The 22,620-nt window shown below is 40.6% G+C and overlaps 1 protein-coding gene and 1 long non-coding RNA gene across 2 annotated transcripts; one reads left to right on the top strand and one right to left on the bottom strand.

Annotated features, from left to right (window-relative positions):
- Positions 1–4,891: 4,891 nt before the first annotated feature.
- LOC132843006 (uncharacterized) lies at positions 4,892–13,536 on the top strand. The gene is made up of 6 exons (XM_060866041.1): positions 4,892–4,947; positions 8,054–8,060; positions 11,102–11,393; positions 11,521–11,862; positions 12,147–12,181; positions 12,527–13,536. Exons 1-6 carry the CDS (start codon positions 4,892–4,894, stop codon positions 12,644–12,646), a joined length of 852 nt encoding a protein of 283 aa, XP_060722024.1. The 3' UTR covers positions 12,647–13,536.
- LOC132843007 (uncharacterized) lies at positions 6,592–7,695 on the bottom strand. Its single transcript, XR_009648089.1, has 3 exons — positions 7,476–7,695; positions 7,290–7,388; positions 6,592–6,774 (listed from the first exon to the last, which is right to left on the bottom strand). It is a non-coding gene; the product is annotated as an uncharacterized LOC132843007 (long non-coding RNA).
- Positions 13,537–22,620: the final 9,084 nt, after the last annotated feature.

The following is a 22,620-nucleotide window of genomic DNA, read 5'->3' as shown; positions in this document are numbered from 1 at the left end:
TGTGGCTGAAGGCAAAGTATACAATGGTGACTCGGCCCGAGGGAGAGCCCGAGGGAGGGGCAGAGGGAGAGGCCGGGGAAGAGGAGTAAGTAACTCATACTCCCGAAGCCCCGGCGCCTGTTTTTATTGTGGTAGGAATGGGCATTGGATCAAGGAATGTAGGAAAAGACTTAGAGAGATGGGAGATGTTCCCACAGGTCCCATTCCAGCACCGCCTCCCCAACCACCCCAGGCCGCACCCCGCCCTTTCACCGGGATGCATGCGAATCCCTACCACACATAGGGATGCCCACAGAGCACAACCCCGACCATGCTACATTGTACATATGAATCACATCAGATAAATGAAATGTGTAAATGGCACAGTATATCCTTTCCTCTTTGATACAGGAGCTACAGTCAGTAATGGGGAAGCAATATGAGGGTCCTCTCTCAGGGGGATCCGTTAGCTCTGTGGGAATAGAAAGGGTCACAAAAGAAACACCTTTTACTCCATCCCTCCTCGTCACATTTCCTTCTGATCCTAACATTTTCTTACATCACTGATTTGTTTATATGTCAGAATGTCCTTTTAATCTTTTGGGTAGGGATCTTATGAGCAGGCTTCATGTTTCTATTAGTTTCTCAGGCTCTAAACTTATTGTTTCTGTTCCTGAGTCTGCTCCACTGTCACACTTACAGTATCTGATATGACGTTTAATGACTGTTTTCTCTCTACCACACAGAAACCATCATCCTCATCTTCTACCTTACTAGATGCTCTACCGCCCTCATTGTGGGCTGATCACAAGAATGACGTGGGTCTCGTGCAGTGTATACCCTACGCAGCTAAGTTAAAACATTCAGACCCTGTGTTCGTCAGACAGTACACTTTGTCTGAAGCAAAATTGCAGGGCGTGGATGGGATTTTACAATCTCTTCTACAACAAGGAGTAATCAAACCATGTGTGAGTTCATACAACACTCCTGTTAATCCGGTCCCCAAGCCGGATGGTTCCTGGCATTTTACACAAGATTTGAGAAAAATAAATGACATCATCATCCCTGTGGCACCTGTTGTGCCAGATGTGGCCTCCATTCTCACTTCCATTCCATGTGAACATACTTCTTTCTCTGTTATTGACTTATGTTCTGCCTTTTTCAGTGTTCCTGTTGAAGACCTCTCTTTGCCTTCACACACAGGGGGCGGCAGTGTATGTGGACAGGCCTACCACAAGGGTATATTGATTCTCTGGCAGTGTTCTCTGCCGTTGTAAGGGATGCATTATGTGATCTTGTTCTCCCCACTGGTTCTGTTGTCTTACAGTATGCAGACCTCCTAGTCTCTGCAGCCTCTGAAGAACTCAGTGAACAAGCCTCCCTATGCCTCCTGTGCCATCTAGCTTCAAAAGGCTTCAAGGTTTCAAAACCCAAGTTGCAGTTCTGTCTACCTATAGTGAAGTACCTGGGGTTTGAACTTTCTCAAGGTAGCAAAAAACTCTCTCAAGACTGTATAAAGGTAATCCTCAACACACGGCATCCTGACACAAAACACGCTCTCATGGCTTTCCTGGGGCTGATAAATTACTGCCGTCAATGGATACCTGACTGTTCTTACTACGACAAATGCCTCCGGTCCGCAATCTCCCACAAGGACCCAATGCAACATCTGCTAACATGGACTCCTGAAATGCTCGAAGCATATGAGGCTCTGTGGACAACTCTATGCTCCGCTCCTGCTCTGGGGCTCCTGAACTATGCGAAGGTGTTCCATCTCTATGCCAGCAAGGACGAGGGCACTGCCTCTGCTGTTTTGGCCCAGGAGCATGGGGGGGCATGAGACCATGTGCATTCTTGTCTAAAACACTTGATACTGTTGCCCAGGGCTTACCTGCGTGTCTCCGGGCTGTGGCCTGTGCTGTGATGGTACAAGATGCTGAGAAAATTGTTCTGTCTCATCCACTGATCTTACATTCACCACATCAGGTAAAACAGGTCCTTCAGAACTTACAAACTCAACACATGACGGCACAAAGGAGGTCGGGTTATGAAACTATCTTATGTTCAACCAGTAACCTAGAAATCAAAGCCACTTCCTCATTAGATACGTTAGGTCATGCTCTTGCACGTCTAATTAGAACTCAGGATGCCACACTGCACGACACTCCGCATGATTGCTGTGCTGGAATCATTCACTCTACTAGCATTCGCTCCGATTTAGAATCCACTCCATTAAATACAGGTGATTCGTTATTAGTTGATGGCTCTTGTTCAAAGCCACATGATGGTCACTTTCTGTGTGGATATTCTGTGTGTGCTCTGCCTGATGTTGTTGTTGAAGCTTACTCTTTTCCTTTTATGTCTGCACAGGCAGCTGAACTTTTTTCTGTGACTCGCGCGTGTATTCTCTCTGAGGGTAAGGATGTAACAATCTACACTGATTCACGCTATGCTTTTGGCGTCGCCCATGACTTCGGACGGATTTGGCAAACACGTGACTTTCGCTCTGCAGAGGGGAAACTGATTTCCCACTCTTCACTGGTGCAGGACCTCATCACTGCCTGCCATCTCCCTCTTTCCCTAGCTATTGTCAAAACTAAGGAACACACACGTGACAATACTATTGAGGCCAGAGGTAACTCTCTGGCTGACCGAGTAGCTAAACAAGCGGCACAAGCTCAAGTGTCCTTTCAGTCACTCTCTACTCCTACTAACACCTCCTTTCTCTCCTCCTCTCTCATTCCTGACTTAGATCTCCCGTCTGTACAATCTTCTGCTACACCAAATGACTCTGCCTATTGGCAAACACAGAATTCGTACGTCACCTCTGATGACCTCTGGTACAGCTCTGATGGTCATCTTTGTCTCCTGTCTCACTGCCTTCCCTTCCTCGTGCATGAGTTTCACGGTGTTACACATCGTGCCTGAAGAGGGGTATTGGAAGACATGAATAAACTCTTCATTTTATTTTCTACCACTTAGCCGAACTACCTCGGGTCACAGGTAGAACATACAAACTCCACACACACAAGGCAGAGGCGGGAATCGAACCCCCAACCCTGGAGGTGTGAGGCGAACGTGCTAACCACTAAGCCACCGTGCCTCCCTGAATAAACTCTTTTGTGTAGCTAATTTAAAAATTACAATAGACTCAATCCTCTCTAGATGTCTGACCTGCGCTCAAAATAATCCTACTAAAAGCGCAGCTAAACATGAAAATCTTCCAATACCAACAGCACCATTTTCTGAGTGGCAAATTGATTTTACACACATGCCACAACAGGGGCCTTTTAAATATCTTATGGTAATGGTAGATAAGTTTTCAAGGTGGGTAGAGGCTTTCCCCTGTCAGCGAGAAAATTCCAAGGTCGTTACACGTATTCTGGCCAAAGAAATCCTGCCCAGGTATGGTGTTCCACACGCTATTGACTCAGACAAAGGAACACCATTTACTTCCAAAATAACACAAGACTTGTGTAAATACCTGTCTCTGTCATGGCGCTTTCATATTCCTTACCATCCCCAATCCACAGGGATAGTGGAAAGAACTAATCAAACAATTAAGGATAAGTTGACTAAAGCTATCCATGGAAATGGATAAGACATCCATTTATCACCACACGAAATTATTTTTGGTCGGCCGTTTCCCACACCCTGGAAAAAGGGTAAGCCAGCTATAGGTACAACTAATCTTGATGTGCACATCGCTGAGTATTCCACTGCCCTGACTGACACTTTGTCAAAACACTATGAACAAATTTCAGCAGCTATACCTGTCATTTCTAAGGCACTGACCCATCCCTTTCAAGTGGGAGATATGGTCTTAATTAAGTCATTAAAACCTAAACCATTGGGCGAAAGGGTGATGGGCCAGCAGAAATAGTCGCGACTACGTGCACAGGTGTATTAACTGATCTTTTTCCACAGTGGATCCATGCTACCAGAGTTAAGAGATGTCCTCCTGGGGTTGACTCCGCTGTAAATGTATAAAAATATTCTCTGTGTGTCACCATTCTCTTTATGTTACAGAAATACAGCCTTCTGACCTCTCCATGAGTTTTTTAGAAGGTGCCTTCAAACTCCCAGCTCCTCCCACCATCGCGCCACAAAGCCCAGTAGTGACCCCACAGACCCTTCTGTGCCGGTTCTTCGGACATCATCCACGCTGTAGAAGATGCCGGGAAAAGCTAAAGGGAACTGAACGACCACCTCTCATTGAACACAGGACACACAACCAGTGACCAGTATGGTTGTCGTCATCCTCATAGCTCCGCACACACATTATGTCCTTCCTCTATATATTCAGGTTTGACATAAAGTTTGGGTAACATACCCAAACTAACATACTCAGAGTTTTCACTTAACCTGCTTTCTGAAACAGGCACCAGGACATGTTTTATGCTATAATTAGTGTTTACTTCAAAGAAAACAAAATGCCATTAACAAGTACCAGAGGTGTGTTTTTAAATGCTTGTCACTGGAATGGAACCATTAAGAGATTGTTTTTGTATATTTAGCTACAAAAATATGGAAGTAAATAAATATTAAAGGTCATTAAATATACAAAACTGGAGCTTAAACTTAAACTGGAAGCTCTAAACTAAGGTTGCGTTCTTTAGTTTGACAAAGTAAAAGATTAACAAAAAATTTTTTTGCTCTTCATTAAACTTCTATCAGAGAGACTTCACCACACAGTACTGATAAAGCTCCAGTGTATCATATCTGTAAAGTCATGTGACTTGTCACACCATCAGAATAGACAAGAATTCACTGTGAGCTTCACACCTCATTACAGCTAATGGACCAATCAAATCAGTCCAGAGCTTCAAAACATAGAAATCAGGTGTGAGTCTGGACCTGGTTTTCTACTGAACACACAAGTTCATTAGATTACTTGGTCTGAACAGGAACGATGATCAGACTCTTTGTCGCTCTTTGTGCTCTTTTTTCTCTCTTCACAGCTGGTGAGTAACTTTCTGAAACTTTAATGTAAAACAATAATAATTCATATTTAACTCATTTACTGACATTAAATATTAAACATTTTTTACAGTGAAAACTTCTGTCATCAAGGAGATTCATGTCATAACAGTAAAGCGTGGAGAAGATGTAACTATGAGGTGTAGCATTAGCAGTGTCACAAAGAAAGATATTGTATTTTGGTACAGACAGATTTCAGGAAAATTACCTCAGTATTTTGCAAAACCATACACGGACAATTTGGGCTACAAATCTGTTGATGGATTTAATGATACTTGTTTCAGTATTAGTGTAAATGACAATAAATTTGATCTCAATATTAAAAAAAACAAGAGAAGATGATGGAGAATATTTCTGTGGAGAAATGGACGGAAATGTAGTGAAGTTCACATCTGGAACACGTCTGCAATTTGAAGGTAAACAGTTTTACCCTGGATAACCTGCTAATTCCAGATCAACACTTTAACCAGAATTATGTCTACATATGCATTAACTGTTGAATATTTCACTTTATATTTAGTATCATTTCTATTTTCTCCTTTTTGATGTATTTGTAAAAATAAAGACACGACACACCGCCCAACATCTGGAACACACAGATTCATCCAGTAGCAGAGAAACAAGTAAGAATTTGGCTTTAAAAATGTATTTATCAGTTTAAAAATGTATGTTGAGACCGATTATGTGCCAAGAAGTGCTTTATTTTAAATGTTTTCAGAATATTTACATTGACAAATACCACAGTGTATTTGTGTTCCAATTTAGGCTAATTTTAGCAACATGTCCATTGCCACAGATGTCTCTAAATGACTTCACTGGCTGTATTAAAATTTCTGTTTAGTATAGAATTAAACAAATCTTACAGTTCAGTCCACAGTTGCCTTGTGCCATCATTTATAGCCCCAAAAAACACAGAATAAGCTCTGGTTTCTATTTTAAGCACTAAACATTTTAACAGGTTTGTTGTTTCCATTAACTTTCCCATCGTCTAGTGTGAGATGGATCTCAAATGAAACACCAGCATGAGGACAGTGTGTGGTTTTTAACCACATCAAAGTTGTTAAAGTTCAGCAACAGTTTGTGTGCAAGTTTTGAATGAATACAAATGCAACCTTTATATTTTGTAGAAACGGTTAACATTTTGTTGTCTCCAGTGTCACAGCACAAAAATAGAAACCTTAGGTAATAGTGGAGCATGTGAAAAGGATTTAGCAACCAAACCATGAGATGCTAGCTTGCCACAAGATGCACAAAGTGAGCTGTAAAAAGACATGGTGTGTTTTTTTTTTCCCTACTAAGCCTTCTTCAGGTTCTCAGCATTTTTTCTTGAAATGGTGCAGAAGATTTCTAAAATGTAAAAAAACAAATTATTGTTTTTGATATTGTGACAGTGGTAAATGGAAGGAAAGCACAATATGCAAACCTAAATATGTAAATGAACAGACTACGCCACCCTGGGACTTTCACCCAGGGAAATATGAATCACCTCACGATACTATAAGGATCACAAGTTCGTCCTACCAATTAATAAATGAGCAGGAGACATGGGTACAAAGAAATTTTATTTATTGACAACCAGTAAAATAAAGTTTCAGGATGAACAAAAAGGAAAATCAAAAGCTCATGCAGGGCTGCAGCTGATCGGCACAAGACAGGCTGAAAGAAGTAGGTTCAAATATCCACACCATGCATGTGCTCAATCACAACACACTCAGTGCTCAGTGAAATTTCTGTCGGTGGTCACAGCACACGGTGCACAGAAACACACTCAAAGAGAGGGAAAGTCAGGCCTCTCTGCCTTTTGGCCTACAGCTCCTGCAGAGAGTACACAAAACAATACATGTTAAAATTGACAATGCTCAAACCAAAAAAACCAAATAAACAAAACAAAAAGAGTAAAGATTTACAAAACCCAGGAGAAAATATAAAAATCAATCTAAGAAAATATACAAGTTAGATTTCAGGACAGAGCAATTAAATGAAGTGACAAAAGAATAACTAATTACCACACTGACTTCAGCAAAAGGCTTCCTACCTCAAGGAAGGCCTTAAAGCACAGTAACAGTGTCAGAGAGGGAAGGTAACAGTGGTAACAGAAGGTAACTGTGGCTATGAATCAAGAAACAAATCCGAAAACAATGTAGCGAGGAGCAAAGCAATTTAACACGGAACACAAAAAATTAGCACGGAACAAAACAGCAGCGTTGTCTCAACTGCACATACAGCAGAAATTCCCTGGAACCCAACAGAAAATATTACGCACATTAAGTGCAACTGAAAAAAAATCTAAAACCCCCCAAAAAACCCTTAAATAAAATGCTAGTGCATACCGGAGAAATACAGCCGTCCGCCACACCAAATCACAGATACAGTACTGGTTCAGTAATAAACCGGATACAGATGGACATCGGGTAACAAAATAACGCTGACTGGGGGAAATACAAAGCAATTAACACTACACCCCCTGGCATTTAAACTAGCGTCCCACGTAAAATGGATAAAACAAACTCACATACCTGAGGGTAGACAGTCTGTCGCAACAAAGTTTGTTTTTGACCCTTTTTTCCGTTGCGAAACACTAATAACGCATACGTGCGGAATTAGCCTATTGTATGACCACAACAAAACCGCTTAGCCATGCTGCTAACAGCCAATTACCTCCCAGGTAACAAAGTGACTGGAACAATGCAGAACCGCCGCGCAGCTAGCCGCACCAGTAACACGCAGCAGCCTCTGTTGAACCACGGAACCGGAAGAGCACCTCAAAATGACGCACGTTCAATCACCATGAACCGGACACCCTCCCTTATACGCACCGGTTCTCTCCGATAGGCTATTACTACCTGACGTCACAACAATAAACTATCCTGCCACAATATTAAAGGTTAAACTGTCAAAAAAGGCTCTTGGTACACAATTTGATTAAGCTTTTGTTTCTGTGGACTACTGTTTTTGTCCATTTTTAAGTTATTTCAGATAACTAAAACATTAATATTTCCAGAAATATTAAGAGCCTGTAAGTGAAAGAGGGCTGGATATAACGATTCCAACATTACTGATATGGATTTATATAGGAGCAAATCCTGTCCAAAAGCGAGGACGTAGGAAGGGTAGCCGATTGCTATGAGACAAACGGGAGTCTGGAGCTTGAATGACTGCAGAGAAAATCACATTAGTACATACGAGATCAGACAATGAGTGCGTGACTGAGAGTGGCTTATATAGGGTGTGTGTTGATTGGTGAATCTGGAATAGGTGGTGCTGATTAGTACTCAAGTGGATGTGAATGCTGTTGAGTGAGGGAAAGACCTGGTTACTCCGTGACATGTGGCTGTTTAACCTGAAATTATATTTCAGATACTGAGCACTGAATTAGATTCAAAATGTTTGGTTTTCCTTTATTTTAAATGATTTTTAGAGTATTTTTAATGTATTAACAAATTCTACAAATACCACAGTGTGACCATTTTTTATGTGTTTCTATTTAAAAACATTAACACAAAATATGTTCATTGTGTAGGGCACTCTAGGGGGGTGGCCACGAAACAACAGCACTGAGTCAGGAAGTCAGATGAAAACAATGCCGGTTGCGCAATTTATTCAGTGTAGGGACAATGGGGGGTGGGGGAGTGAGTGAATGGTGAACCGACTGCCTCAGGCTGGTGTCGTTCATTCCGGCATGAAGAACCACAGCTCCGGTGTGCTTGCTCAGCATCCCAGGTATGCGGCATCAAGAACACGAGCACTAGGTAAACAGCGAATGTGTACCCTACCTTTAGCTGCAGTAGCACGGATGTGACACACGATGTAGTCTCCGATGATCACAGCGTCGCGTTCCATCTTCTATTAAACCAGTCTTTTATTAACTGGGATTCTGTTCTGTTAAATAAATCCACATCTGAATGCACAGATAATTTTAATAGACAACTATTCACCTAAATATTGGTGTAGTCATTATTTTAGACTTTTAATCTGCTCTGATTAATGAACAGCTCTTGTTCTTCATCAGACTATGCAGCTGTGAGTTTTGCTTCATCCTCCAGAACATCCAGAGCCAAGAGCGATAAAGACGTTCATGCTCAAGTTAAAATAAAATGGAGAAATTACATTTTATTACTTTTGAGTTATTTCTACTGTAAACCAGTGCGCTCAGCATTTTTTCTTGAAATTCTTCACATTATTTCTAGAATATAAAAACAAATACATTTGATTTTAAAGGTTAAAATATCAAAAAAAAAAAAAAAGAAAGAAAAGGCTCTTGGTACACAATTTGCTTAAGTTTTTGTGGACCACTTGATTTTTGGTATTTTCCACTTTTCCAGAAATTTTAAGAGTCTGTAAGTCATTCATTCAAGTCAAGATTCATCAACAAATTCCACAAATACCATAGTGACATCATATTCTTAATTTCTTATATATTTCCTATTGAAGAAAATTACAAACATGTTCATTGGAACAGATGTCTCACTGATTATATTCAAAAATATATGAATGAATGAAATGTATATAAGCACTAAACACTTAAGCAGTTTTGAAACAAGCAGGTTTAAGCAAGTTTGTTGTTTCCATTAACTTTAACATGTATTGTCTAGTGTGAGTTGTTCTCGATGAATGTTTTTATTCTAACAACTCAACACTTCCTCAGTTTAGAAACAGTTTAAGCAGGTGTGATGTTTCCATTAACTTTCACATGTTTTGTCTGGTGTGAGATGTTCTTAAACCAAACACCAGCATGAGGACAGCATGTGGTTTATACCACATAAAAGGTGTTAAAATGCAGCAGCAGTTTGTGTGCAGGTTTTGCATAAATAAGAATGTAACCCTTATCTTTTGTAGAAATGGTTAACATTATGTTGTCTCCAGTGTTCCAGGAAAATAATAGAAATTTCAGGCTATAATAGTGAAAAGGATTTATTTATTGACCAAACCATGAGATGCTAGATTACCCACTCACACCATACTTTGACATCTTCCTCTAGAAACAGTGAAAGGTGAAAGTATAAAAATGTCTAGAATGTCATTGAATGATGTAGATTCCACTTAATTGGATCATAGACATGGTGTGTGAAGTTTGAGTGAAAGAACTCAAACATCCATGGAGCTTTGACCACAGGGTGATGTGATGAGACTAGTGCAGCCTGTTTCTGCTGGCTATCCCTTGTGGTGAATTGGGAAACAGACTTGTGTGTAAGCCTCCCCTTCCCAGTACATAATATCTTCACCAAGATGTCCGCCAAACCTCTCTGATTCCACACATTGTATCTGGGTGCATTGGCATACAGCATGGAACCAGGAGGAAACATGAAACTGATGAAATTCAATCATATGCTAATAGAAAAGACATAACAGTTTTTAAAGATAAATTTTATATTATATAAGGATTTATTTAGTTGTCCCAAGCCTGTCTCCCATCTCCTTATTCCTACCTGAGCCTTGGGAAACATAACAATCCTGCACTCAACACAGTAAACAAACTCAAGCTTTACCATGTCAAATATTTTACACTTATTAGTCTTTGTGATCATTTTTCCATAAATACTTCTGGAGCAGGTGGAATGGGAATTACACACCTGTTCAAACCTCTAGTGGAGATCTCATCACTCTTTTTGTATTTTTCACAGTTAGACAAAACAATATGTATTAATACATAAACTAAGCCAATAACTCCTGAGTTCAGCTTTGCAGGTCATCTTGGATTTTCCAGTGCACTGTAATTATCTGGATAGAGTTCTATGATCAATGGAGTCAGAGAAAATAGCCCCATGGAAAGAATTTTCAGTTTAGTAAAACATTTGCTTGTATGAGATCATGTCATATCTGGGTATTAACTCCACCATCAGTTCTCATTATAGACACTGGACCAATCAAATCAGACCACAGCTTCAAATCATCCAATCAGGGGTTGACTCTAAACTTGGTTTTCTACTGAACTGTCTGAGTTCCTCACATCACTATCACTTTGTTTGAACAAGAACGATGATCACACTCTTTGTTGCTCTTTGCCTCTTAACATCAGGTGAGTTACATTTTTATATTAAAGAATCTTATAAAATTCTAAAAATAAAATTCATGACACATTTGACTTTATTACTGAATACCATTAAACAATGTGTTATTTTTTTCCCAGTGAAACCTAGACTAGATTCAAGTTAAAAAAGTAAAGACTGGAGATGATGTTACTATAAATTGCGGCATGTCCAGCGACAAAGCTATTGTTTGGTTCAAACATAGTTTTGGAAAGGTTCCTCAGTTGGTAGGGAGAACAGTGGAGAAATATTTCAGACCTAATGATAAATGCTTCAGTGTTACTGATGAAAAATTGTTTATTCTCAACATTACAAATGTGAAAGAAGAGGATACAGGAACATACTACTGTGTAGAAATGCTGGGCACTTCACCAGACTTTACATCTGGAACCCTTTTGGTTGTTGAAGGTAAACAGTTTTACTCTGATAACCTGCTAACTATAACTAATAACTAGCTCCAGATCAAGCTTTATGTAGAATTCTCTGTAATTTTAGACCACTCGTTATTTATAGTAATATTTTTACTAAATTAAAGATGAGGAGATGAAACGAATTCCTCCAGCTGTAACGGTGTTTGAGAAAGGAGAGTCGCTCACACTCCAGTGTTCAGTACAAGCCATTACTTCAAGCTGTGAAGAACTGAGCGTGTACTGGTTTAGACACGGCTCAGGAGAATCTGATCCTGGAATCATTTATACTCATGGAAACGCCAGTGATGAGTGTAAGAAGAGCTCTGAGGCTGGTTCTCCTCCACAGACCTGTGTCTACACTCTCCCGAAGAGGAAGCTCACAACCTCTAGTAAAGAAATGCTCTACTGTGCTGTGGCTGAGTGTGGACAAATCCTCTTCGGGAATGGAGTTAAAGCTGCAGATACAAGTATGACTTGGAGAACATCTATGTTCCTGTTGATTAGTCAGAGACACTTAGAGATACTGATTCAAATTTCTTTTGTTTTTAATCTTTTCAGCAAATATGCAGTGGATTGTTGTCTTAGCAATCTCGAATGTAATATGTGTTATCGTGATCATTGCTCTGCTCAGACGTTTACTTAAACTACAAAAACGTTTGTTTACTTTTATTATGTTTTTAAAATCATTTATCAGTATCACAAACAATTATGGCAATTAATCCTTACTGATGTTTATTTCTGTTGTATAAAGGGGCTTCAAACGACCAACCAAATAACAAAAATCAGGTAATCCAGTGTTTTATCATCAATTTTAACATTTTTGTCACATTTTACTCACACACGCGCTAGCGCACATACAGATGATCTGCTACAATATGACATGCAGTGAAACGCTTTGACTGTCAATGTAAAAAAGGAAACTAATAATAAAAATATTTAATAAATATTACAAAGAAAAATAGGAATCAAATCACTTTTACAGTAGCAAGGGAAAGAAAATTTAAATATGAAAAAGTATTATGAATATGGATCAGTGGCAGAAAGTGTACACTGACGTCTCCTTAGAAAATACAGCAAATAACTTTTTTGTAAATCAAAGAAATTTTCTAAACAGTTCTTGTTCTTTATCAGGTCGCTGCTGAAGAGGTCTTGAACTATGCAGCTGTGAGTTTTGATAAGAAACCTTCAGCCTCTAGAACATCCAGAGCCAGAAGCCATGAAGATGTTTACACTCAAGTTAAAATAAAATAGAAATAAGAGAAATTAATTCAGAATTAAATATTTAATTCTTCCCTAATTTTTAATTCTTAACTAAAACTAGTAATATTTTTTAATCATGAATGTACTAGTTAGCTTTAATTGTTTGAGACTAAAGCTTCTTATTTGTTGTCTTAAGTTCTGTTCTTTCACCATTACAGACTGTGTAATCTTCTCATTTGTATTCATTAGGATTTTCCTAAATTTTAAAAAAGCCTTACATTTGGAATGTTTTCTTAGCATTTTTCTAAAATAGTGAAGCTGATTTCTAGAATTGCAAGAAAACTCATTGTTTGATTTTAAAAGCTACCTTCCTGACCGTTCAGATCTCACATCAGGCCTTTATTCTTCTTTAAAACATGTCAGATGTGAGAAGATAAATAAATCTGTGAATAATGTAATTACTGTAAATGAGCTAAATCACATTTAACAGCTGTAGGCAGTATATAAGTAAATACATTTTCATGAGTGATGTCAGTTTCATGACAGTTCTATTAAGTCTATTAAATATTGCACGGTGTGATGAGTTATGTCTCAGATTTACATAGTAAATAGATCATTAGAAACATAACAATTATCACTGTATCTAAAACGCTTTCCTTGAAATCTCACTGAAGAATTAAGTGTGAATGTGTTAAACATGTGATGACGTAATGTGAGGAAATATGTGGGGAGTCATTTAAATTATCGTTCAGTAATTTTACTCACACCAAGAAATATTAGAATTATTCCATGTCTCTTGTAATCATGTCCTGGTTAGATTTACTAAAAATGTTTTAGTGAATCCTTAGAAGCTTCAGAGCCTCAGACATGTACTCTGTATCGTCATATATATTGCTGTATAGTTTAAACAATTTTAAAAAATAAAGCATGTTAAAAAGAAATGAGTCTGTGACTGCATGTGATAACAGAAAACAAAAACTCTAATAATTTTAACTCAATATCCAACTGATGTAACAGAATTTGACTTAATAGTGCCCCTGAAAGACTAGTTTAAATCGAGCCACAGCGCCACCTGCTGTTTTGAAAGAGAAAGTTGCTCTGCTGCTTTGAAATCTGCTTTGACGCATTTGTGAGAAAAGATAAGATATACCTTCATTCGTCCCACAGTGGGGAAATTTCTCTGTTAGAGGAGCGAAAATATATAAAAAGAATAAATAATAGAGACATAAAATAATATACATAATATACAAAAACAAAAATCAAGATGAGAAATTCTAAATTTTGTATTTGTTCAAATATTTGTAGTATAGATGATACTTTTCTGCTTATATTGTCTTTTCTATTTGCAAATTGCTTTCTGTTTATTTGAAAATGAACTTTTCCTTTACAAAGAAGATTGTGTTTGCAAAATAATTTCTTTAGTTTGGGCACAAATTTATCTCTAAACGTCCCATGATCAGAGCTTGTGAGATTCCTCTTAGTGCAAGTGTTATGTTTTTTGTTGTTGTTGTTTTTTTGTTACAAATTTTTATCTGTAATATTTAATTTTGTTGGAATCATAAGTCATAAAATAAAAATCTAACAAAATGATTTTAAATACTACACCTAAGAATTTTGCCCAGTATTTTAAATATTATTGTATTTAAAGCTGCCTACTATAGTGTAGGTCCCCATTTTGCTGCCAAAACAGCTCTAGACTCTGACATGAGCTCATTTGGCCTCTGAAGGTGTTCTGTGGTGTCACCTAGATATTAGCAGCAGATACCTTAAGGCCTGTAAGTGAGGTGAGGTTCCCGTGGATCAGACTTCTTTCTATAGCACATCCCACAAAAGTTTGTTCACTGCCACTGGGGTTTTGCATTGCATTGAATAGTAGACCTGAACAGCTCCTCTGTGTTTCCCAGCAGAACATTGCCCATACCAACATACTTGCCTTGTTCTTCATTTAATCCTGGAGTCATCTCTTCCTCAGGTAAGTACCATGCACATGCAACAGGACATCTTTATGAGGTGGGCTCTTTATTACGTGTCCATCTGGGTGGGCTCTGTGGATGAGGAAGGGGTCCAGAATGAAAGACCTGTGTTCACTCCTCCAGCCTGGATCTCTCCCAGTTCACCAAGTACCGCACTATTTTTCTCCTGCAGTGAACATTCAATTCAATTCAATACATATATTTGTATAGTGCTTTTTACAATTGACATTGTCTCAATGCAGCTTTACAGAACAAACATAGAACAAAAGATCTGCAAGTGATCTAATGTTCCAAACTTTAGGAACTGTTTTTGTTTGTTTCTGGCATTTTCTGGTCTAATTACGATAAGATTATATAGAGAACTTCTATGCATTTACATTTTTGATCTCACTACTGGGGGAACAGACACAGTTTCTATAGGATGAGCTATGTGTTCATTTGTATCAATGTAATGGGGTGAAGGATGTCTATTGAAACTTAGATTTAAATCATAGTTTACCAGTCAGAAGGTGTACAGCACCCTGTAGATGTGGTCCGAGAAGATTTCCGCTCCAACTCTGCTGGGGTGCAGGCCATCAGCATGGAATAGCCTAGGACGCTCCCAGAAAACATTCCAGTTATCAATAAAGAGTAAAATCTGAGCCTGACACCATGACTGTATCCATTCATTTAAAGCAAAAAGTCTACTGAAACTTTCAATTTCTCACTGGTGTAAGAAATTACAGAAATTGCACCCAAATTCCACTCCAAGGTACACATCTAAAAGAGCTCATTCCTAAAATGGCTTACAGTAAGTATCATAAGGTAACACGTTTAGGACTCTAAACGTATAAAGTTGATTCAATTATAAATATGGGAACGGCAGCAGAACATTAAGCATCACCACGAACAAAGGGTCTACGTGACTGCGATTACCATTTAAAGTGACCATTTGGTTGATAACAACTGTAACAATACCGAGCCAAGGTCTGCGTGACCGCGGTGACCGCGATTACCATTTAAAGGGACTATTTGACTGATAACAATTGTAACAATAACAAGACAAGGTATAAGTGGCCGTGATTAACATTTAAAGACATCTGGCTAAATAAGAAGGTGTGACCCAGCCATTTGGGAGACACTCAGTTCTTACGCTCAATACACATTCAAAACAGAACTTCATTTAAACTACAAAGAGGAAAACTGTATATAATGCTTGAGCAGGATTTTCTCAGGGTTCAGATTGACTCAAAGTACCTGATGTATTTTGTCACTGCTATGCTGGAATAAACTTCTTGTTCTTCATTAAGATCTTCAACATCATCGTCGTATTTTTACACTACGCATTTTGTATTTCTTACACTGGTACGTGGGAAACGGTCCAGACACGATGATCCTTGCCGTAGGTGCTGTGCTGCGAACCGTCTCCACCAAGGTATCGAAGTCCCTCTTCAGGATCTCCGACTGCCTCAGGCTGGTGTCGTTTGTGCCGGCATGAAGAACCACAGCTCCGTTGTTCCTGCTCACGATCCGAGGTACCTGTGCAGCGACATCAAGAACACGAGCACTAGGTAAGCAGTGAGTGCAAGCCTTAGCTTTAGCCACAGTAGCATAGCCATGGCGAACAATGGAGTCTCCGATGATCACAGCGTTGCGTTCCGTCATGCGACGAGGGGTGAAGCGGTTCCGGGTGGGGATCTCAAAGACCAGTGGCAGCAGAGGGGGAGAGGTCCTCGACCGGGGCCCAGCACGCTTCTTCCTCTGCTGCTGCCTGGTCCTGGACAGAGAAATACACGGAGTAGAGGTGGAGGGAGTACTAATTTCACGCCGGGAATGTACCTGAGACAGGTGACGACTGATTGAGAAGCTTCCAGCATGGCTTTCCACTCCCACAGCTCAGCCTGCTTCACCTGTAGGTCACGGATCTGCTTCTCCATGGCCTTCAGCTCCAGTTCCACTGAGTGCAGCTCGAACGTGTCCTCACCTGCACTCAAAGGCAGACACACAAGCGACATGGTGTTATAGGGCAAGGACAACAGAGATAATTGGTGTGAGAAGGTGTACTAGCAGTAACCATGCTAACAGGCTAGTGATGCTAGTGATGCTAACCAGGAAGAAGCGGACGCTAGGAAAACAAAAAAGTTAGCAATATCAAAAATTGTTTTGAGCGATTATTCTACTCTTAAGATGCTATTGCCAATATGTTCACCCTTTGTAAAAAGTAAGGAGTTAAAGTATAAACTCAAGATATTAATTAAATTTGAATTAAAATACTCAGCCAAGCAAACACATGCGACCGGCACACGACAAACAATTAAAGCAGAGGAAGTGAGCATCACATGCTCAGTCCTTCCCGCTTTTTTGATTGTTCTCCTCTCTTCTACGCTTCAGGTCTCATGGGATAATAACAAATACAGTAAAATATACCTGGTTTTGTCATCTTATAAATGAACTATGAATTTATATACGTCCAATGACGTATAATCTGTCTTGTCCTGTGGTTGTTGTTGTGCTGTTGTCTCCTGCTCTCCTGTGGCTCCTCCCACTGTCTGCTCTCAGGTCCCCTAATTGCTTCCTCCTAGCTGCACCTGTTTACCAACCGGAAGGAAAGGAGTTTAAAAGCAGAGCAGAAGGCTCAGTCGGGGAGAGCTTTTTTCTCCAAGAGCATGATCCGTGTCCAGCCCGGTGCGGTGTATTGAATCTCATGTTGTGCTCACGATCCAATGTTCTAGTGATCAGTGACTTTGGTGCTGGTTGTCTTTTGTTATCTCATGTAATTTCGGGAACGGTAGGGAGGTGGGTGCCATTTTATTTTGTGAATCCTTGTTTTCTCCTGTTTTGTGTTAGTTAGGGAGTGAGTTCAGGTATCTGTTATTTATTTTCCTTTTGTGTTCTAGACTATCAAGATTTCCACTCCCCAGGCAGTGAACTTTTGTTTGTTATTTTGGCATTGCCCCCTTCTGAGATTTTGTTCCCTTCCTCAGTTGAACTTAAACTGATTTTCTTCCTGTTATACCCAGATGCTTAAATAAACCTTTAAATTCGATATTGAATGTTGTTGGTCTGGTGCTGTGGCAGGGTCCGGGTTATGCTCTTTCCTCTTTTTAATATGTTAGGTTCTAAAACCCCTAGAAACGCGAGCTACGTGCAGGACGTAACATATTAGTGGGGGCTCGTACGGGATCTCTCTCTCTCTACGTACATACGGAACTGCCCGCGGTTTTGATTAATTTTAAGCCGCGCTCGGGTCTGGTTCTCTTTGTGTGATATTGATAGGGTGGATTCTTTCTTGTGTGGACATTCGTGTTTGGCTGTTTTAATTTTTTTTGTTGGGTGGAGCACAGCGTGTATGCGGGAAAATGGAATTTGATCTGTTGAAGTTTACGCTTGCACCAACGACGGAAGTTTTTAATCAATGCAGGAAAAAAGATTTGTTGTTAGTTCTGTTTTGTTGTTGCTGACTTTTTTAATGTCAATATGTCCAGAGAGGCTGCCAAGCAAGTGATTAAGGAGGAGCTGTACAGGTATTCAGAACAGGTATTCTGCCTGAAGAGTCACCACTGGAGGTGGCAGAGCTGAATGTAGCGGTAGGAGAAACCTCTCTTTCGGGTTTACCCTTTTCCACTGAATCTTTTCTTGATCCGTCGACTGCAATCAAGTTAAAAGAGCTTGACTTGGAGCTAAAAAAACAGGAACATGGCATTAAAGCACTACAACTCCGTACCATCGAGGTTGAGGCGCAGCGTGATATTAAATTGAAATCACTTGAATTAGAAGCTGAAGCTTTGCGCAGAAAGCCGGTTCCCCTCCCACGTTTAAGAGCTCCATCCTCCCCAGCATTTGGGAGTGCACAGTCACACTCCAGCACGGTTAACTATGACCCGTTGAGCAATACCCAGCCGAACTTTGATGTAGCGAAGTATGTAAAACTGGTACCCCCTTTCAGAGAAGCTGAGGTAGATTCCTATTTCACTGCTTTCGAACGCATCGCTGCTAAACTGGGGTGGCCGAAAGATATGTGGGGGCTTCTCTTACAGTGCAACTTTGTAGGCAAGGCACAGGAGGTTTGTTCTTCACTTCCTATTGAGCAGTCTCTCGACTATGAGATTGTCAAAGCGGCAGTATTGAGAGCATATGAATTGGTTCCTGAAGCCTACTGACAGCGCTTCCGAAACTTAATGAAAACAGCCAAACAAACGTATGTAGAATTCGCTCGGGAGAAAAAAACTCTTTTTGAGAAGTGGTGCTTCTCTAATAAGGTTACTAGTTTTGAGCAGTTGCAGGAGCTTATTTTACTGGAGGACTTTAAGAAGTGTGCTCCCGAACCTGTTGTTGTTCATTTGAATGAACAAAAAGTAAACACGCTTTCTGAAGCTGCTGTGATAGCAGACGAGTTCGTGCTTACCCATAAGACAGTTTTCCCGCCTTCACGTCAGCCCAAACATCTGTTTTTTAATACTGAGCCGAGAGAGAGGGACGGGTCAAATGTTTTAAGGGAAATGGCAGATAAGGGTCGTAAATTTGATACAAAGCGCGCTACCAACAAACGTGTTTGTTTCTACTGTTTGGATCCAGGCCATTTTATTACTGATTGTAAAGCGTGGAAACAGAAAAATGCTGTTGGAAAAACTAAAAGTGTGGCTTTTGCCCAGGCTGTCTCAGTCCCTAAAAACTGTTCAGTGATGGCAGGGAGTGAAGGGTATGCCCCCTTTATCTTTACTGGTTCTGTTTCCCTTTGTGCTGACTCTCTGGGTAAATCCATCTCTATTCTAAGGGACACGGGTGCAACACAATCATTTATTTTAGCAGATGCTTTACCATTCTCTGCTGAAACATACTCTGGAACCGATGTGTTGGTCCGTGGAATTGATTTAGGATGTGTGAGGGTGCCGGTGCATGTGGTTCATCTCAAATCTGATCTGGTTACAGGTACGGTTCCTCTTGGGGTGAGAACTGAGCTACCTGTGGATGGTGTAAGCCTTATTTTGGGGAATGATTTGGCAGGTGGTAAGGTTTTCCCCTCCCCAGTTGTTGTAGATACGCCAGATATTTCTCCTGACTCTGATGTAGCTACCTGTTTCCCTTCTGTGTTTCCAGCTTGTGCAGTAACGCGGGCTCCAGCACAGAAATGGAAGGAGACTGTGAGTCTCGCTGACTCATTCCTGAATCCAGCAAAAGATTCACTGGAGTGTACTCTATCCATTACACCGCAGTTTGCTCCTAGTGATTCAGTGGACTCAGAAGTGGGTGCAACAGCTCTGAAATTTGACAGAGAACTTAATTGCTGCTCAAAGATCTGACCAATCTTTAGCACCTTGTGTTGAAGCTGCTGTTCAGCTAGAGGACTCTAGAAATGCTAGAATAGCTTTTACTTGGGAAGATAATGTTCTGATGCGTTGTTGGAAGCCACGTAATGTTGATGAGGCTTTAACAGTCTACCAAATTGTTTTACCCTCTGATTATCGTTCTCAGGTATTGCAGCTTGCCCATGAACATCCTCTCTCTGGCCATCTTGGGGTTAATAAAACTTTCAAGCGGATTTCCAGATACTTCTTTTGGCCCGGGTTGAAATCTAGTGTTTCCAAATTCTGCAAGTGTTGTCATGTTTGCCAACTAGCGGTTAAGCCTAATCAGATCATACCTTCTGCTCCCCTCCATCCAATTCCAGTGATGGGAGAGCCGTTTGAACGTTTAATTTTGGATTGTGTTGGGCCACTACCGAAATCTAAATCAGGACACCAATATGTTTTGACTTTAATGTGTGCTGCCACCAGGTTTCCAGAAGCTGTTCCGCTCCGTACTCTTAGAGCCCAGGTGATAGTGAAGGAGATGGTTAAGTTCTGCTCAACGTTTGGGTTACCTAAGGTTATACAAACGGACAGAGGTACTAACTTCACTTCAAAAGTGTTTGCTCAAGTGTTGAAAGAGTTGGGAGTTGACCATAGATTATCCAGCGCATACCATCCAGAGTCCCAGGGTGCACTGGAGCGTTTTCACCAAACCCTGAAGTCCATGCTACGTGCATATTGTCTAAGCACTGGAAGAGACTGGGTTGAGGGTTTGCCATTATTAATGTTTGCAGTTAGAGAGACTGTGCAGGAGGCATTGGGTTTCAGCCCCGCTGAACTTGTTTTTTGGGCACACTGTTCGGGGGCCGTTGAAACTGCTAAGTGAGCAGATGTTGGCGAAAGATCCGGTGTCTAGTAATATCTTGGACCATGTATGTGCTTTCCGTGAGCGTCTCCATAAAGCTTGTGATGTAGCAAAAGCTCATATGTTAACTGCACAGTCCAAGATGAAGTTACGGTATGACAAGGCATGTGTCAAGCGCATCTTCCAACCTGGCGATTTGGTTTTAGTCTTGCTTACTGTTCCAGGGTCAGCATTGCAGGCTAAATTCACTGGCCCGTATGCAGTTGAAAAAAAAACTTACGGACACTGATTATGTAATCTCTACTCCAGATCGGAGGAGAAAAAGTCGAGTGTGTCATGTGAATATGCTGAAGGCTTATATCACAAATGAAGCTACAAAAGACACCCCCGTGTCTGATATTGTATCTGCAGTTACTGTTACCACACTCTCCACTACATATTGTCCCCTGCAGGATAATCTAGATGTACATGAGGACCGAATATCCTGCATGCGTCTAAACAATTCTGCAGTGCTGAGTAACTTGGACTCGTATCTTGCTCACTTGCCCCAGAACCAACGTACAAGTGTGGTTGAATTAATAGGCAAGTACCCCAGCTTGTTTTCTGATGTTCCCCGCCAAACTACTGTCCTCACACACGACATTGATGTAGGTGACTCTGTGCCTATTAAGCAGCATCCGTACCGTGTCAATCCACATAAACGAGAAGTAATGAAGTCAGAGGTTGAATACTTGTTGCAACATGGTTTTGCTATCCCCAGCCAGAGCCCCTGGAGCTCGCCATGCTTGCTTGATCCTAAACCCGACTCTTCCTATCGTTTTTGCACTGACTACCGAAAGGTTAATAACATCACCAAGCCTGACTCTTTTCCTCTTCCCCGAATAGAGGATTGTGTTGACAAAGTTGGTTCTGCTCGTTTTGTCACCAAACTGGATCTGCTGAAAGGATACTGGCAAGTGCCTCTCACGCCTCGAGCTTCAGAAATCTCTGCTTTTGTTACCCCTGACAACTTTCTACAGTATTCCGTTATGGCTTTTGGGATGCGGAATGCACCTGCGACTTTCCAACGCCTAATGCATCAGGTACTGTCAGGAGTGAAGAATTGTGAGGCTTACCTGGATGATGTGGTCATCTATTCACCTAGTTGGGAAGACCATCTGAATAGTCTTAACCAGGTTTTTGGTAGGTTATCTGCTGCATCATTGACTTTAAACTTGGTGAAATGTGAATTTGCGAAGGCTGTTGTTACCTACCTTGGCAAGAAAGTAGGCCAAGGGCAAGTAAAGCCGGTTGAAGAAAAAGTTGCTGCAATACTAGATTTTCCTCTTCCTACTAATAAAAGGGAATTAAGGAGGTTTCTTGGTATGGCCGGTTACTACAGAAGTTTCTGTAAAAACTTTGCTTCTGTGGTTGCCCCGTTGACCAACCTCCTTAGCACCTCTAGAAAATTTGTATGGGATCAGGGTTGTAACTGTGCATTTAATGCTGCCAAAGACCTGTTGTGCCATGCTCCAATCCTAGCTGCTCCTGACTTTGCTATGCCCTTCAAGCTGCAGGTGGATGCGAGTTCCTCAGGGGCGGGTGCTGTCCTGCTGCAAGACGACTCTGCTGGCATAGAACATCTTAGGCATAGAGTTACAGTACTATTGAAAAGGAGGCTCTAGCCTTAATATTGGCACTGCAACACTTCGAGGTATACTTGGGAGGTAGTTGTACCCCAGTAGTGGTTTACACCGATCACAACCCCTTGGTATTTTTGGGAAGAATGTGTAACTCGAACCAACGACTGATGCGCTGGTCTTTGATAATGCAAGAATACAATCTCAACATCAGAAAGGTACAGAAAATGTTGTAGCTGATGCTCTTTCTAGAGTATATAATGTGGACAAACAAAATGTGGAATAGTTACCATGAATGGTT

Source organism: Tachysurus vachellii, chromosome 3 (assembly GCF_030014155.1).
Source record: "Tachysurus vachellii isolate PV-2020 chromosome 3, HZAU_Pvac_v1, whole genome shotgun sequence".
In the NCBI taxonomy this organism is placed as follows: domain Eukaryota; kingdom Metazoa; phylum Chordata; class Actinopteri; order Siluriformes; family Bagridae; genus Tachysurus; species Tachysurus vachellii.
Note: the sequence above shows the minus strand (reverse complement) of the source record. Positions and strands in the feature narration are given on the sequence as shown.